Raw genomic sequence first — 18,948 nt, 5'->3', positions numbered from 1 at the left:
CCATACAAGGAACATTGGGATGTTGTGACACGCATTATCTGATATATCAGAGGTGCTCCAAGAAAGGGTCTTTTGTACGGAGATAAAGGACATACTCGAGTCATAGACTATTCTGATGCAGATTGGGCAGGATCTCCCATTGATAGGAAATCTATTTCTGGTTTTTGTATATTTGTCGGAGATAACCTTATTTCTTGGAAAAGCAAAAAGCAAAATGTTGTGGCAAGATCCAGTGCAGAGGCAGAATATCGAGCTATGGTCATAGTCAGTCAAGAGCTTATATGGTTCAAACAATTGCTTCAAGAGCTAAGATTTGGAGAGGTTACACAAATGTCACTTATATGTGACAATCAAGCCGCCATGCATATCGCCTCGAATCCAGTTTTTCATGAGAGTACAAAGCATATTGAAGTCGACTGTCACTTTGTCAGAGAAAAAGTCATATCTGGTGAAATATCTACTAGTTTTGTTAACTCACATGATCAACTAGCAGATATATTCACCAAGTCACTGAGAGGTCCTCGAATTGACTACATATGTAACAAGCTGGGTACATATGATTTATATTCTCCAACTTGAGGAGGAGTGTTAGAATATTTAAGAATAAATATTCTGTTAGGGATAAATATTTCGTTTTTCTTTTTTATACAATAATTCTCCTAGAATAGATCTCATATTCGTGTATAAATAGGGGCTTATCTCTTGCAATAAAACAAGATTTCATATTGTTTTACAATTCTTATGGGGTTCAAGATATTTGGTATTGTGATGAGTGTTCAAAACTGTCAGTTGATGTAGCTCAAGAGTCAAAGATGCCTCATACAATTATGGAAAGTAATTCAAAAGCTTTCCATCCTTTCTTGAACAGGGTGCCTTCAACTAAAGGAAGTTTCAATTTGAATGACCAAAGAATTCCTAAAGAAAGTAAGTCTAGGAAGTGGCTGAACACGAAGCATGTTAAACACGAAGCAATACCAATGGGTTTCTACAAAGCCATTCAAAATGCAAAAGTAAAATTCATTTCAACTGAAGAAGTTTGCTTTACTAATCATCCAAAGATATCCTTTAAAGCATCAAATTCAGGTGCTTCAAGTTGCCGAAGCAGTTATGGTGGGATGTTGTATCCTAGCTCAAGAAAAGGAGTAAAAGACCCATACACATCCTCTAGTTTAACAAAACCTGTGGTTTTTAAACAGTCAAACACGGCTACTGTTTATTCTGGCCTTCCTGCTGGAAATGCCAATACGACCAGGGATGCTGTTATTGCTGACAAGGAAGCAAATGCGAGAAATAAAGTTTCAGGTGCTCTTTTGATACCTTTGGACAATTTATATCTTTGTAGGTCACCAGCTATCCTTAAATGTGTTGTTATATTTTCAAATTACTACTTCATAGACAACACTTTTAAGAGCTGTTGCTGCTATTGGCTTATGTTTCTTGAACGTTTACAGTGTCTGCAGCTTTAGGTGTTATTTCTGATGATTCAGCTTCATACACTGCGAATAGAATGGGAAATAAAATAAAACGCAAGGCCATAGGTATGCATATCTACTTTCAACATATGCGTGGTTAGTGTTGTAGCTTGTTATCGTTCTCCTTTAGTTAGTACATCTTACTACACCTCATGCATAACAGGAGGTACAATTGTTATACATTCTGAGGAAAACCACAAAATACCCCCAACTAATAGAATCAATTAGAGCGTTGAGCCATGTCGGTTTGCATGGGTGGAATTTATTATTCTGCCTGCTAGCCACATGTGAGACAACTTTGATATCGACACTAGAGCAACTTCAACTAGATCGAAGTTTACAACTCTATCTTGAGTGGCAATGCGTTCACAATGGAAACAAAGAGGAGGGGAGACCACAAGAGAGATTAAGGGAGAGGTAAGAGCTCTAGAGAGAGGAGAATGGGATTGGCGATCATTGGGGAATGATGTGCATGATAGGTGGCAACTGGTGGGAGGTGAGGTAAAGGAAGAGAAGGAAGGATCATGAAAGAAAGTGGAAGAGGAGAGTATATCAAGAGGGAAGAATATAAATGATTCTTAATTTTCTAAAATTTCACTAACCTAAATAAACAGAACTAGACTATCCTATTTCATAACTTGGTTTGTTCCTACTCTAGCCAAAATGGATCCAAATCGAGCTTGGTTTTAACCTACCTGACTTTGATTACCATGTCTAATCAGTAGGCTCCATTCAATCCTAACTCTACTTTTATTTGATCCATAAACCTAAAATATTAGTTTGGTTAAGCTTAATTAATTGCCTAAAATTAAAAAAAATAATTTAGGATGCAAAAAATTTAAATAGGATAAATTCTATTTTTTTCCCTACATTTTAACTCGTTCTATCGGGAGAGCTCGTATGACCATGCAATTGAACAACTAAGGCTCAGTGAGATCGTATAAAGCTTCTTCTCTCCCTCCTTTGTATCTTCTTTGAGTTTAGTTTCAATGTTGAGGAACAACTCAGGTTTGATACGGCACTTTAATTAAAAGAAAATTATTCATTTATTTTTTCCACTATTTTTAGTTCATTTTATTAGAATGTCATTAAAGATGCATAATGATTGTAATAGGTGCTAACTGATTGGATCACATTAAAGGTTTTTTTTTTCAAAAAAAACTCTATTCAGTTCGTTTGAATGTATAATCTTTTGTTTTCAAATTTGAATTTGATTTTATAAAAAAAAATCTTGAAAAAAATGAATTTGATTGAGTTGAGTTCAACTCGTGTTTAATATTTTTCATTTTCATTGATTTGTATTTATAAAATTAAATAAATTTAAGTTACAAAACTCAATCTAATTTAAACACAAATATAATATGTTACATCTCTAAAATTTGGAAAAATTCATATCTCTATCGTTGTTTACTTAATAATTGTAGCTATGTGGTTAAAATATATCAAATTAAAATGAAATAATAGAAGCTTGAATTGTTTCACTACATCCATAAAAAAATGCAAGAAAATAATTGATATTTGATGCTCAATGTTTTTATATGCTTTTGAACATTAAATATATACACTAAAAAATTATGCATTTATTTTACATTTTATAGTGACTACAGAGCTAATATTTAAAGAAATTATCACTACAAGTTTTTGCCAAAATATTAGAATGTCTTAGAACAAGTTGAAAGCATAATTAAATCATCCTCAGAAATATGGAATTGTTTTAATGATGCAGAATTTGGAAACAAAGCATGGCTCAGTTCATAGAGGGGCAATAGAAGGTTCCATTTTCTTGTTGCTCATTTTAGCTTCTACTGTAGAAGTTGAGTAGATTATAAGTATAAATCATTATGGAACAGACAAAAGATACGGTGTACAAATGACTAAAAATAAAAATTAATAATTGTTTGTAAGTATTTTTAACTTGAGCAAGGCAATTAAATTAATCAACAATTAAATAAAAAAACATGTATTAGTAATTTAATTAATTAATTAAAAGAATTTAATTTGTACATGACTCAAGTTTTCAAACCTTAGCAGAGATTTAACTTTTTGTTTTCAGTTAGAATTGACAATTTAAATGTAAAGGAATACACAGAAAAAGTGGGAGCTTGAGTGTGGGGTATCTCATCTGATACATCCCTTTTGAAATTTCTTGAGTAATTCAATAACTTAAATTCTTGTCCATGGTTCAGACCCTTCAGCAGTCTTCTGCTTGTAGTGATGGATTGCCAATTGATTCTCACATGTCCTTGACCAACGTGACTGCTTATTACCAATTGTATCATCAATAACAATATTATTTAGACCGCTTTTACAAATCTTGTTGTGAATCAAAATAGATGTTTTCACAGATGGAAGGGAAAATTATGCTTCTGCTTGTAGTGATGCATTGCCAATTGATTCTCGCATGTCCTTGACCAACGTAACTGCTTATCACTAATTGTATCATCAATAACAGTATATTTAGACCTCTTTTACAAATCATGTTGTGAATCAAAATAGATGTTTCCACAGATGGAAGGGAAAATTATGCTACCACATCCAAGAGACCAGCACCTGAAGCAACTAACCCATCACAGATTTTGCTAATACATCCAGATGAGAAACTTCTGAACGTCCCTGCTCCAAAAGTTTGTTGGAAGTAAGTGCCAGACATCTCTTGCTTATGGATAAACAGAATAGTTAACTTCTGAAATCTTATACATTGAATGCTTTTGATATTACTTTTTTTTGCTGCTGTGTATGCTGTTGATCGACTTCTGTCTTTCTATTGAATATTACTTGTACTTGACATTTCCCCTCTGTTTTTCCCCTGTTCAGGGAAACTTTAGGATTTGTTTGTTGGGTTCATGAACTTAAAATGCAACTGATTCATTGAAGCTTTCTATCAATATAGTCCTCTCCTAGGTTTTCCAGCAACCTCTCTGTTATTGAGTTCGTTGAACAAGGAATTGAACATATGATTTAGAGGATAAACTCATATTGATTTTGATTATAGTGTTCTCGAATTCTAGGTTTCCTAGAAAGTTAGGACTCTATTAGGAGGACATGCTTCACGGTGTGGTTGTGATAATATAAATGTTTGTGTAATGTATAAATTGTTCTCTTTTATATTTGTCTTTCTTACCATATAATGGCTTTAGTAGCTAGATATCTTATTGCAGCTCATCATTTAACAACGTGGAGACCAATCTCCTAGCATTTCTCATGTCAGTCATATACACAATATGCGTACTAGTAAGAAATGAGATGGAGAATAGAGAAATAGAATCATTGTGATAAGATTGTTAAATTTAGGCGAGTCGGATAGAATCATTGTATGGAAGTTGATTTTATAAATAAGACACTGAATGTTAATAAATGCTTATTCTCAATAAGATTGTATGGTTCAATAAAAAGAGTGTTCTAAAAGGATTAGAAAAATTTGTACTTAAAGGAGAATTAAATGGGTGTATGGAGAGTATATGAAAATACAGAGGACGTGAAGGCTTTTGGATTGAAAAATGGAAAAAAAAAAGAGATAGAATTTGAAATGTTTGTTTTCTAGTTTTTATATTTGAATGTTTGTTTTTGTCTCTATTCAATAACAAAACTTTGCTTTGTTTGATTTTGAAAATTGCCATTTAGCCAAGCACACTTTTATTGTTCTCTCCAAAACTACACACACTATCCACCCCATTTTCTCTTATTCATAGTGATATTTAGGGTCTGTCACCAATCACTGTCTCCTAGGCCAAAAAATGGTTTCTAAGCTTTATTAATGATCACACATGGGTTACTTGAGTTTACCTTCTTCAAAACAAATTTGACACAACTAAAATCTTCAAAAAAAGTCACAAAATGATTTGAACTCAATTACTAACAATGTCAAAGAATACTTTAATACCAAGATTACCCACTAAAGTTCATGTGTCAATACCCCTCAATAAATGAAGTGCCAGAAAGGCAGAATAGCCATTTGTTAGAAGTAGTTCATGCTCTAATGTTCATCATGAATATCCCTAAATACCTAGGTTTCTCTGTTGCTTATCTCATCAATCGCATTACCAAGTTGACCCTTGACTTTGAAACACCTTTATCCCTTCTTATTAAAAAATATCCCACTTGTCTAAATCCAATAATTCCCTTAAAAATCTTTGAATGTACAACCTTTGTCCATGTTCATGACCACCATCACAGTAAGGTTGATCCTCGGGCCATCAAAATTGTTTTCGCTGGATATTCTTCGACTCAAAAGGGGCATACTATTGTTATTGGCCTCAAACTAGAAAAACATATGCTTCTCGCGATGTCACCTTCTTTAAGATACTCCTTGCTTTTTCCCAACTTTGCTTCAAGGTGGGAACCCAAATAATGTTTGTTGGGACACTCCACCTCTTCCCTCGGCTGATCCAATCCAAGTAAGTCCTCAAATACCTACAAACTCTTAAGAACATGTCCCAGTATTGGAAGGGAAGAATTGATACCACAACCAAGGATTAAAATACCGAGCCATATCGAGCGATACGGACGAAATTTTTCGTTCCGCCGCGGTGTCGGCACTGGCACCACGGTTTCAGCATGAAAACGCCGCCGGAGGCGTCGCCCGTGCGTGGCGATGCCTCCAGAGGCGTCGCCCGTGCGCGGCGATGCCTCCGGAGGCGTCGCTCGGGCGCGGCGACGCCCGGGCCCGGCGACGATGCCGGAGGCGGCGCGCGAGGCCGGGAGTCGACTCCGCGCGCAACCCGAGCGCGGGCAGCGCACGATCGCGATCTATTTTTGATTTTTTTTTATTTTTTAACTTAAGGTTTAATTAAGTTTTAATAATCAACTCCTAGCTATAGTTCGGGGATAATTTAAATAGACTTTAATAAAATCCATAAAATTAGTTTATTATTTTTAAAAAATATTTTATTTTTTATTTTTAAATATTTAGATTAAATTTTTTATTTTAGTTAATATATTATATATTTTAAAAATACCGAAACTATACCGGCATGGTACGATACGGTACCGAAACTGTATCGTTCCGGTCCGGGACCGAAACTCCGGCACGGCTCGATATTTTAAACCTTGACCACAATAGGAGTTACAACTCTACTCAAGACAGGAAGAACCTCTAGCAACTAAAGATAATGTGAATCCTAACCATAGTCAAGAGAATAAACTGATAATGGATCCTAAATTAGGTATTACTCTTGATCTCAATATACCAATAGCAATTGGTGTGAGATCCTGTACTCAACATCCCATTCTAACTTTGTCTCCTATTCTAATTTATCTTCCTCATTTCATGTCCTTACTTTGAAATTATCTAGTGTAGTAATTCCTAGGTTTGTTCAAGAGGCACTTACTATTTCCAAATAGGAAAAGGCTATTCTTAAGGAAATGCATGCCTTAAAGCTGAATGACACTTGGAGTCTAGTGGAATTGCCACACGGAAAAAAAAATACAATTGGGTGCAAATGGATATTCATAATTAAGCATGAGATTGATGGTTCAATCAAAAGATACAAGGTTCGTCCTGTGGCTAATGGCTTTACTCAAACTTATGAAATCACTTACACTTAAACCTTTGCTCCAGTTGCCGAAATTAATACTATTTAAATTCTTCTATCAGTGGCAACCAACCTTGACTAGCCACTACATTAGTTTGATATAAAAAATGCATTCTTGAGTAGCGAACTTGAAGAGGAAATATATGAGTCAACCTCCGAGATTTGAAGAAAACTTGAGAAGTCAAATTATCTGCAAATTTGACAAGTCTCTTTATGGATTGAAATAGTCCTCATGTGCCTAATTTGAAAAATTCTTCAAGGTAATAAAATTTTTTGGATATGTTCAGGGATAAGCAGATCATACACTTGTTAAACATTCTAAGAAAGGAAAAAAACACTATTCTCAAAGTATATATCGATGAAATCATAGTCATTGGGAATGATAGCAAGGAAATGGAAGAGATTAAACTGATGATGTATAAAGAATATGAAGTTAAAGAACTTGGAACACTTAAGTATTTTCTAGGAATGAAAATTGCTAGATGCAAAAAGGGTATCTCTGTTTTTCAAAGAAAATACATATTAGATCTCTTAAAAGAAATAGGTATACTAGGTGTACTGGGATGTAAACCAAGTAATGCACTGATTGATCTAGGGAATTAAGGAAGAATGTTTAAGGGAGGACTAATGGATAAAGAAAGATATCAATGTCTTGTCGGAAACCTATTTATTTCTCACATACTAGCTCAGATATTGCTTTTGCAGAAAGTTTAGCAAGTCAATATTTGTACTCACCATGCTAAGGTCATCTTAATGCAGTATATAGAATTCTAAGGTACTTGAAATGAACTCCAAGGAAAGGTTTATTTTTTGCAAAAAATAATAATTGAAGAGTGAGTGCAGTCACTAATGCATATTGGGTTGGATCTATCACTGATCGAAAGTCAACATCTGGTTGTTGTACGATAGTATGGGGAAATTTCATAACCTAGCACAATAAAAAACAATCGACTATTGTAGGAAGTAGGGTAGAAGTCTGAACAGAGCTAGATAGAGTTTGAAACCATGAAGTGTATGAACTCATCTAGATAAGAACAGTGATGAAAGAATTGAAGATAGAGTTTGAAAGTCCTAGGCAACTATTTTGTGACAATAAGTCGACTATTAGTATAGTTCACAATCCTCTTCATCATGATAGAATCAAATATGATCAACACTTCATTAAAGAAAAGCTCGAGGAAGGGAGCCTCAGTGTTGAATATGTTCCTACTTCTCATCAATTAGCTCATTTGCTCACAAAAGGACCTATTAAAACAAACTCATATTGGCAAGCTTTGACTCATCAATAACTACAATCAGGCTTGAGAGGGAGTGTAGATTAAGATAAAAAAAATCTTATATAATTATAGTCAAATATTTGATATCAATTTATTTGATAAAAATCGTATATGATTCTGTCAAATATTTGACATCAATTTATTTGATAAAAATCCTATATAATTTAGTCAAATATTTGATAGGTCATTAGCTTACTATTAATTTTTTTTGTTAGAATAGGTCGTTGGATTTATCATTAATCAAGGCATTCTAACATGCCTATATAAATGTTTAGGGGAAGAAGAAGAGATGAAGTAGAAATGTTCAGGGGACGGAAGACGACACTGAGGAGCAGTGGCGGAAGGCAGCGTGAGGAGCCACGACGTACGCCGCCTCTCTTCCTGGTGCTCGCGAGGATAGGAGACTAGACGGTGAATCTCCAAGAAAGTGTCGGCTTCGCTCAGGTTGATCGCGATCAGAGGTGGGTGGTGCTTCCTTGAGCGGCGACGACAAAGGGTTTCGGCACGTGAGGAAGACATCGAAGAGAAGAGTCGCGCGATGAGGAAAGGTGGCGCTGACACTAGGGCTGTGGGAAAGAAGAATAAGTTTTTTTTTCTTTAACCTCGCTCTGATACCATGTTATTTCACAAAAGAATTCTACATCGAATATTACAAGAGGTAAACCCTATTTATATACAAAATTAGGTTCTATTCTAAGAAATAATTAGGACTTTATTTTAGGAAGTAAATCAAGATTTTATTCTAAGGACTAATTTGTATCTTAGGTAAAATATAAATTAGGATACCAAATCATCCTAGCTATATTTACAATATTCTAACAGATACAAAATCACCCCTAGCCATATTTACAATATTCTAACATGTATACATTTTGTTTTGTCAATATAATCATGGAAATGTGATATCTCCTGTTATATCACCATAGAAAGTTTCTCTGTGTTTGTAAGTTTATGTAGGCTTATATCTGCATGAAACATAAGTAAATGAGAATTTTCTGAGAGGTTCCATTATGATAGCCATTATTTGGGTGCTAGAGCTCTCACAAGTAAATTAGGACAAAGAAATAATAAATTAATTATCCCCTGTTCAATATATATTTCTTTTTGAGTACTTATTCAGTTATTGCTTGCCAATCAATTTCCTGCAGGGGTGTCTTTGAAGTCTTTGACAGGGCCACCCATGTGTTTGATGAAATTGAAGCACATTTCCCATGTCAAGTGTCTTATAAAGTATATGATATTTCAAAACAAATACCAATAAAATTAAAGCTCAATTTGCTGCCAAGGAGAGATGCTTGGCCTTTTCAATCGGATATTCCTACCTGTTATGATATTGGTTTGTACTTTTTTGCTGCTCAATTTGATAGGTAAAGTTGCTTGAAATTAAGTTCAATACTTTTTTTCAAGTTTCTGCAGTTTAAGAAACATTTTTCCTATGTATTTAGATAATTCTAATCATTTAATCCATTCCATTTTATTTACAGGCGAAGCGATAAATACTTTGGGCTGCTGGAGCACGTTGGTTCAAAAGATTTTGTTATGCAATCTCGCCTAGGAGAAGTGGAGTTACTGATATACCCATCCACGCAACTGAGATTGGATTCCCATCGTGAGTATAAATTTTCTAATGTTAAAAGCCTGTCTCCTTAATTACAGACACAAAAAATAGAATTTTGATAACTAGAGTTATTGCAAAGGTCAAACTAACTTCGCAAACATTCATTTTTGACCTCATGTGGAACTTTAGTTTTATATAGCGAGATTAAGACATATAAATATAAATTTCTATATACTTCTCCTTAGAGGAGAGAGAAGATTCACTTCCTAACTATGATTTGCTGTGAATTCATACATGAATTCAAAGCGATATATATCCTATATGTCTTTTCCAGTGCACTCATCCAGATATGTCTTAGGCCTTTAGATCTCTTGAATGATCCAGATTGCACCGGGTCAATATGTTGGTTGACTTAGAGTTATTAGGCCAATGGTTGCACTATTTGAGTTAAAAAAAACCCTAAACCCTAAACAAATGACAATATAATCTTGGTGCTACGTAAAGATGTTGAACATCTCCAAATTATGAATGGCTTGAGCAATTTTGGTGGCAGCGGCAATGACTATTAGTTGGTCGATGGTGCATTCTAACGCAAAGATCAATTATCGGAATCTGGTCGAAGATATAGGTTGGTGAGCTACACCATCGTCCAGCAAGCGCCCTATGCTATACACTACCACTAGCTTCCTATTGGGACTTAAAATCGATCAAGGGCCAAGATGTGACCATTCCTAGTGCAGAGCCATGATATCCATAATGGGGTTAGCTGACCTCATAACGTGGTAGATAATGCATATTAGATCAAGAAAATAAAGTCCACTTTAATACCATTGATTAAATTACTAACAATACAAATTCGTAATCTGTCTATTGTGTAAATTAATAGTTATGTTATAAATACTTTTATTCTCATTGGATATATACTTCATAATTTGTTGATGGGATCTATTGATATTGAATTATAGGATGACTCAATAATTTAATAATGTATTTGATAATTATTAGCATTTGCAATTTGTTCATCTATAAGTTTTTATCAATTATTTAATTTATTTCCACTTTAAAAATGCTTTATAATTTATTCTGTTGTCTTATTATTTTTCTCTTTTTGACTCATGCATTGTATAGTATTGTATTTTTAGAATAAATTTATTTAAATGATAATATTAAATTTGAATTCATACTAATTCAATATGATTAGAAAATTATTTAATTGGCAATAAGATTTATTGAATTAGGTTATTATGCAATCATTTAAATTATTAAATCTGATTAAAAAAGATAAAATTCAATCAATGAACGAACACAATTAATGCACTATCTTTATGTTTTAATATCAGCAAAGAGTTAAATAAAATGAAATAATGTAATTACTATCAATTGATATAAAAATTGAGGCTTTTTCGTTGACCAATAATTAAAATCGAGGTTTCTTTCTTCATATATTAATTTTTATGTAATAAGTGATTTATCATAAAAATAACAATTAACGCATTTTAAGATCACCATACCTTTTAATGACATACAGCTAAAGGGTGGATAACTAAAGATTTATATATATATATAATTGTAAGTTGAAAATGACTTGTTATTGGTTAGAAATGACACTTCATGTTGGCTGTTGATAATGAATGACAAATCAGTTATATATATATATATATATATATATATATACAGGAGGGCTATCCTGAGCGCCCTCCTGTACGCGCCTGTGAGCGCCTGGTGACGTGGCACGCTGGCGTGGCGAGGCTTCGCGTGCGTGGCAACGAATTCGCGATTTTCTTCTCCCTCCCTCGACAAAAGCCGCGATTTTCTTCTCCGCGCGCGCCGAAGCTAGGGTTTCTCTCCCACTCCCCTCTCTGCTCGCCGAAGCTCCGAAGCCTTCCCCTTCTCTAGGGTTTCGCCGCGCCCTCGCCTCTCTTCTTCCTTCGCCCTCACCACTCCGCCGCGCCCTCGCCTCTCTTCTTCCTTCGCCCTCACCACTCGCCGCGCCCTCGCCTCTCTTCTTCCTTCGCCCTCACCACTCGCGAGCGCTCCGAAGCCTTCCACTTTCGGTTTCGCCGCGCCCTCGCCTCTCTTCTTCCTTCGCCCTCACCACTCCGCCGCGCCCTCGCCTCTCTTCTTCCTTCGCCTTCCACTGCTGCGTCGCGATTCAAAACCCTAATCCACTGCCGCGTGACCCTGCTTCGCTCGACCACGGCAACCTGCAGCTGTAGATCTAAGCTTTTCCTCTCCCCTCTTCTTCACGCGTCCACTTCCCCTGCTCGTCGAAGCTCCCCTTAGCCTTCTCTAGGGTTTCCTCTCCCCTCTGCGCCGCGGGGCTGTTCCAGATCTCCACTCCCCTCTTCTTCCTCGACAAAGGTTTTCGCCGGCCCTCTTCTTCCTCGCCAAAGGGTTTCGCCGGCCCTCTTCTTCATCCGCCACCACCAGCAAAGCTGTCTTAACCAGGAAAACGAAGACGATCCTCCCTGCAAAGCTGTCTTAACCAGGAAAACGAAGACGATCCAACGTGCGAAGGCTCTGTTCCGGTAAGATTCCTGTAACCCTGTATCCGTACCAATGTTTTATTGTAACCCTGTAATTCGTAACAAGCTTTTCTTGTGACAAGCTCATTTGATCATCAACTATTTTCTCACAAAATCTTGGTGGAAAAAGATTGAAAAACCTATCGCTAGAGCAAAATACCAGAACAAATGGTCTTAATAATGCATGTCTTATTGCTAATTTTTTAGGCATGTTCATAGGCTAAAGTTATTTCAATGTTTGTTATGGTACAGGAACTAATGATACTTCATAATGCATGTCTTAACAATGTTTGTTAGGCTAAAGTTATTTAGAACATTATGTATCATTAACATTTTTGAAACAATACTTAATGTGAAAGGAATATTGTTTCTCTTTTTCTTTTTCTAAGTGATTAACTATTAAACAGGGGTGGTTTTCACTTAATTTGAATCTGATAATCCTCGGCAATGGAAGGAAATGACGGTGATAATCAGTTATATATTCCCCAAGTTGAAAATGATAGGAAGCCTAAAGTTGGTATGGAATTCTCATCTTTAGAGGAAGCATTTTTGTTTTATAATCAATATGCACGAGAAGCTGGTTTTAGTGCAAGGATGAGCAATAGCAAAAAGAATAAGATTACAAATGAAGTTGTATGGAAAAAATTTATTTGCTTTAAAGAAGGTCAAACAGATAAAATGAGGGCAAATAGAAATGTAAACTATGATCAACAATCTATGGAAAGAGCCCGCAGTGATATTAGAACCGGTTGTAAGTCACATATTTCACTTGTAAAAGAACAAACTGGACCTAATTGGATTATCAGTCACATCATGGAAAGTCATAATCATACCCTCTCGACTCCTTCAAAGGTACATTTGCTTCGCTCACATCGTCATATTTCAGCCGCTAAGAAAGCATTGACTCAACAATTTTCTGAAGCTAATTTGCCAGCTTCTCAAAAAATGCGAATATTTGAGATAGAGTCTGGGGGGCCCGAGAGGGTAGGTTGCACAGAAAAAGATCTTAGAAATTTTGACCAACAACTAAGAGATGACCTGAAGGGTATTGATGCTGAAACATTGATTGAGTTTTTTACATCTGAGAAGGAAAAAAATTCAGCTTTTTTCTTTGATTATGAGATTGATTCAGAAAACAGATTTAGTAGATGTTTTTGGGCTGATCATGTATCGAGGACGGCTAACATTGTATTTGGTGATGTTGTTGTATTTGATACGACATATAACACCAATAAATATGGGTTGATTTTTGCACCATTTGTTGGAGTTAATCATCATCATCAGACAATTGTTTTTGGTTGTGGTTTTCTAAGTGATGAAAAAACTGATTCCTTTGTTTGGTTGTTTAATAAGTTCATAGATGCTATGCCTAAAGGAGCACCAAATGTGATCATTACTGATCAAGATCTTGCTATGACAAAAGCTATTGCACAAGTTTTCCCTAATACGGTGCATCGATATTGCTTGTGGCACATTTTGAATAAATTTTCAGAGAAATTAAATCCTTTGACTTTTCGTGATCACTATCAAAGCATAAAGAATGCCATTGTAAATTCTACAACGCCTGATGAATTTGAGAAGTCATGGGAAGACGTTATCAAATGTGCTAACTTGGAGAATAATGATTGATTGGCATTGATGTATCAATTGCGACAAAAGTGGGTGCCCGCATATTTTAGTCATGTATTTTGTGCTGGAATGTCAAGCAGTCAGAGATCTGAAAGCTCACATGCTTTTTTTAAGAAAACCATCTCAAATAAGAATTCATTGATTGATTTTATCATTCGTTTCAATAGGGCACTGAGACACCTAAGACACAATGAGTTAGCTGCTGACCATGTTGATATTAATGAGCATCCCCGGACTAAGACAAATTGGCCAATGGAACTTCAAATGGTTAAGGTGTACACGAAAAAGAAATGGTTAGAGTTTCAAAGTGAAATTAGTGATAGTCACAGTTATTATGTGCAACAAGCATCTGTACAAGATGATTTACTGATTTATAATGTGATGAAATTTCAAAGTTCTTCTTCCAAATCAAGGTTACTCACTCATGACAAACAGAAGGACTATATATTTTGTAGCTGTAGAAAATTTGAGTTTGAGGGCATTCCATGCAGGCATATGTTAGCCTTTTTCCGCATCACCCAAGTCTTTCATTTACCTGAACAGTATATACTCAAACGATGGACACGAGATGCAAAGGTTGGAGCAAATTATGTTTTGGGGGAAGACCAACTTTCCATCAATGATCCAAATAAGTTTTTGATGTCAAGGCTTTCAAGGTTATCCTATAAAGCTTCATTGGTAATTGAGGATGCATCTTTGACTGATGAGGGAACATCCTTTTTGGAGGAACAACTAAATTATATCCACAGCAAAATTCAAGACATGAACATTAGTAAAACATGCAGTATTGGTAGTCAAAGAGTGCAGCATTGCATCGATCCAGAAGAGTGCAGCAGCATTGCATCAATCCAGAAGAGTGCAGCACCTGAGGTTACATATTTTTAACTTTTCAATTTACATCTTTGCTGCTAAAAGAATAAAATGCTTTTCAATCTCCAAAAGACTGTTGATTCATTTCGTAGTACATACAACCTCAATTGACTTTATCAAATTCCATCTAATTCACCTTGACCCTCCAGTGTTGATAAATACATGGTATAATGACACATTGCTAAACTCCTAAGAAATCACCGTTACATCTACAGGTCTAACAATTGGAATCTAATCATCACAGCATGATCAATCATTGTCGAAGAAAATTAAAGTAGTTCACAAATCAAATACACTTTGTAGAAAAAACGAAAAGACAAAAGAACAGAAAAATTCTGCAAAAGCTATTGCTCACACTTTGTAGAAGAAGCTTTCTCAAACTTTTTTTAAAATGCTAATCAATCACATTGGATTCAATACAATACTACAACAGTGCAAACATAATATCAGAAACAGTTTACACTAAAAATTCAGATAACAACTTGATACAATATATTTAATCCTTATCACTAATTAGGAGAGAATCTAATTGTTGTTTTATTTCGTCCAAAGTTTCTTTCAACTTAGATATTGTTTCTGACCGCGATAGATTTCTTTCTGAATTTGAACTTGAAGCTGAAGCTGAAGCTGAAGCTGAAGCTGAAGTGGGGGGGATAGAATTTTTATTCATGTGACATTCAAAAGCTTTTTCTGCCTCCTCTCTAGTCTTGAAAGACTGATGTATAGCGCCCTTAAAGCCAAGAACTTGACTAGAAGCTTCTATCCAAGTATCATATATACCTGGTTGATGTCCAACAAAAACAACATATGTTTTTCCCTAAATAAAAAAAAACATTCAGATTATTATATAACCAATATATTAAGTCAAAATTAAAATGAAATGACTTACCATTCTTGCTACGAGTATAAATTTGGATTTACAACTCCAACCTAACAAGTAGACCGATAGCTGTTAATCTTCTGAATTGCTAAGAAATTCATCCATATGATCTACCCAAATTTTCTCATTCAAAATAGTAAATCCAACATAAAATTCAAGCACAAGATACTCCAAGCAAATGCAAACAAATGCAGGTTGTAAAATAATGTTCCTTTATCAAACCAGAACAAAAAAATAAATTAGCTTCTTTCTAAATTTACAGAAGCAACATATCCACCTCAATAATAGAACTCTAATAAATGAAGAAATGGAAGACAGAACAAGCATAACCAAAACCAGATTAATCCAAATCTAAATCTAAATCTAAATCTAAATCTTAAAAGAAGCAACACTTAACTACTATTTTACATGAATCAAACTGGAGCACCAGAAAGGAAGCATCGATATTTTTTTGGGTGGGGGGAGGGGGAGAGGGCGGGGATGGGTGTAGAAAAACATTAATATTTTTTTCAAACTTTCGCGACTAAATCTTAATTAAGTCACTGTACAAAAACTATAAGCTCCAGGTGTTAAATGGGACAATTTGCTCGAAGAAGTGAGCAGATCCAGTGGCAAATAGTCTTCCTCCATCTTCTTATCTCCTAATCAGGCTACTAGATGTTCTTTTGTGGATAACGATATGCACAAACATAAGAAAAAATAGGGAAAAAATAGGGTTAGGGACCTTCGAGTGGCTTCGGCTCGCGAGTAGCAGGGGCGAGGGTGAAACCCTGTGGCGAGGAAGAAGAGCTGCTCGCGAGTAGCAGGGGCGAGGAAGAAGAGCTGCTCGCGTGTCCTTGCGCTCGCGAGTAGCAGGGGCGACGAAGAAGAGCTGCTCGCGGGTCCTTGCGCTCGGGAGTAGCAGGGGCGCGGCTCCTTGCGCTCGCGAGTACAGGGGACGAGGGTGCGGCGAAACCCTAGAGAACAGGGGCGAGGGCGCGGCGAAACCCTAGAGAACGGGGGCGAGGGCTCTGCGAAGAATGTCGAGGAAGAAGAGAGCTTCGGCGCTCGCCTGGTTTGCGCGAAGCAGAGGGGGGGAGTGGAGAGGAAACCGAGGCGAAGGGGAGATTCGGCGAGGGGAGCTTCGGCGAGGGGAGCGGAAACCCTAGCGTCTTCGCGAGCGGGAGAAGAAAATCGGGAGGCAGAAAATCGCGGGCTGGTTTGGGGAGAAGAAAATCGCGATGTTTCGTGGCCACGCACGCGAAGACGCGAAATGAAAGCCACGTCAGAAATCCAGGTCAGCAGACGCGCATGAGGCGCTTATACAGGGCGCTCAGTATAGCGCTTCTGTATATATATATATATATATATACTAGCACAATGTCATGCTCAACTCGCATGACAAGATCTATACTTCATTTATTTTATAAAGTTTAAATAGAAAAGTTTCAAGATCTCTTCTACCTTGAAAATTAGTCTTATTACAAAATTAAAATCATACTAAATACTTTTTTTTTGAAATATTTATAAAGTTTAGATTTTTTTAGTTAGTTTAAAATTTTTATCTTTTACATTTTTTTATGAAATTGGCATGTGTTGTGCACACCATGGACCAATCATGTTTGGGCTTAAGTTGGGCCAGAGATTTTGAGCCATTCCCACCTGTCCGATCCCTGACACAGTCGGTTTAAAGCAATGTCAAGTTGGGCACAACAGTAACAAGAACATGCCATTTCCAGCCCTTGTTGTGCTTGACACATTTACATCCCTAAGTCTGAATTTGGGGAGGTCATCATGAGAATCGGAATTGTTGAAATTTGTTTTGGGTTTTTGTTTTTGTCTATAACTGTTGGAAGAATGAAATATAGTATGGAGCTTGCATTATTTCAAGTTTTATTACTAGACTTTGGTCAATCCATCTCCTTTTTAACTTATTGGCAAATAATTTTCTCATACTTTGCACTGGTTTTAAACAGAGCATGCAATCTATTCCGCTTTCTTGAACAAAATCAATGTTACCATATTTTAGACACTGGATTTCTTACTTTTAGTAACTAGTAATTGACTAAGCTTTGCTTATCTTGTTTTTTTCTTTTTTCTGTTTGTGATAAGTTTACCTGACTAATGCCATGTATATTAACAACAGGAATTGCTGGCCATCCATACTTCTGGGGTGTGTTTCGGCGGAAGAAATCACGGAAACCAGCAGATATTGCCAATGGCTGCCGTGCAGCACCTCAAGAACAAACCTCAGCATGTTCCACCTCTTTGGCACCTTCTCATTAATCTGACTCTATTTTGGTAAACCAAACAGTTAAACAACTGTGGCCTTGGGGGAATCACAACTCACGTTTTGTGCAGGTTGGTTTTGATAGTTGGCATTAACTCGACTGATAGATTACAAAGCAGATAATAGTTACAGTTTAACATCAAAGATGAAAGGCCATCGTAGCTTCTGAACACTTCAAATGACAAGCTCGATGAGGTATAATTCCCCATTTTTGGTGGTAACCTTTCTTTTTTCTGATTACAGCGGGAGGTTTACTGAATTAAAATATGCAGTTGGTCGTTTTGGATGTTTCTTGCGGTGGATCTGTGGACTTTGGAATAGTCAAATTTGCCATACTAGATATATAACATGTTTGTCAGGCCTCATGAAGGTAGAAATTTATGATCATAGTTAAGTCATAGTTAGCTCAACTCACATGTGTTTGATACTATGTAGTTTGCTCTAATTTGTTAGTAATTTGGCTCTTGAGATCGTCAGTAGACTTGTCTTTTGATTGCTGATGTTGATGCTGTACTTGTTTGGTTCTCAATGCAAATTCTGTGAATTGTCAGCTCATTTTGTTTTTTTTTTTCAAAAGATCCACTGTATGATTTTTTTTTTCTATAGATTAATCAAGATTTTCAGAATAATTAAATTATTTTCAATTATATTGATTTTTATATACTTGAATTTTTATTTGAAAATTAGTGTTTTCAATTTTGTTTATTAAATAATTTTGCATATTTATTTTAGAAATCTCATTCCTACTAATTAACTTTTGCTATTTATAAAATGTTTCTTTTAGCTGTCGCATAAAACTTTAAATCATTCTCCATTTTACAGCCCTACAGCGAAGCGAGTGAACATGTAAAACTTACAAATGTTGACACAGTTAAACGTTTTCTCAGCCGAAAAAAAGCGAGGAATCAATTAATCTTCTTAATAACAAAAGATAGGA

General features: G+C 35.8%; 1 protein-coding gene across 3 annotated transcripts; it reads left to right on the top strand.

The window, feature by feature from the left end:
- Positions 1 to 778: 778 nt before the first annotated feature.
- LOC141822407 (uncharacterized) lies at positions 779 to 18,456 on the top strand. Of its 3 annotated transcripts, none has more exons than XM_074709853.1 (8): positions 779 to 1,302; positions 1,452 to 1,538; positions 3,981 to 4,107; positions 9,429 to 9,647; positions 9,765 to 9,889; positions 17,868 to 17,978; positions 18,083 to 18,206; positions 18,284 to 18,456. In XM_074709853.1, exons 1-7 carry the CDS (start codon positions 813 to 815, stop codon positions 18,091 to 18,093), a joined length of 1,170 nt encoding a protein of 389 aa, XP_074565954.1. In that variant the 5' UTR covers positions 779 to 812; the 3' UTR covers positions 18,094 to 18,206; positions 18,284 to 18,456. The 3 variants fall into 3 exon arrangements, with proteins under 3 accessions (XP_074565954.1, XP_074565953.1, XP_074565952.1); XM_074709852.1 differs by having other exon boundaries at positions 17,868 to 18,022; XM_074709851.1 differs by having other exon boundaries at positions 17,868 to 18,206.
- The last annotated feature ends 492 nt before the right edge of the window (positions 18,457 to 18,948 follow it).

The sequence above is a fragment of the Curcuma longa genome, chromosome 2, assembly GCF_044706935.1.
Source record: "Curcuma longa cultivar G26 ecotype Majalengka, Jawa Barat chromosome 2, ITB_CL_G26_1.1, whole genome shotgun sequence".
NCBI lineage: Eukaryota > Viridiplantae > Streptophyta > Magnoliopsida > Zingiberales > Zingiberaceae > Curcuma > Curcuma longa.
Note: the sequence above shows the minus strand (reverse complement) of the source record. Positions and strands in the feature narration are given on the sequence as shown.

Excerpts from the sequence above, each read along its gene's own strand:
- LOC141822407 (XM_074709852.1), top strand. The coding sequence starts at position 813 with ATGCCTCATACAATTATGGAAAGTAATTCAAAAGCTTTCCATCCTTTC. Across the intron at positions 1,539-3,980 it reads AATAAAACGCAAGGCCATAG|ATGGAAGGGAAAATTATGCT; the intron begins GTATGCATATCT and ends ATGTTTCCACAG. Across the intron at positions 9,648-9,764 it reads TTTGCTGCTCAATTTGATAG|GCGAAGCGATAAATACTTTG; the intron begins GTAAAGTTGCTT and ends TTTTATTTACAG.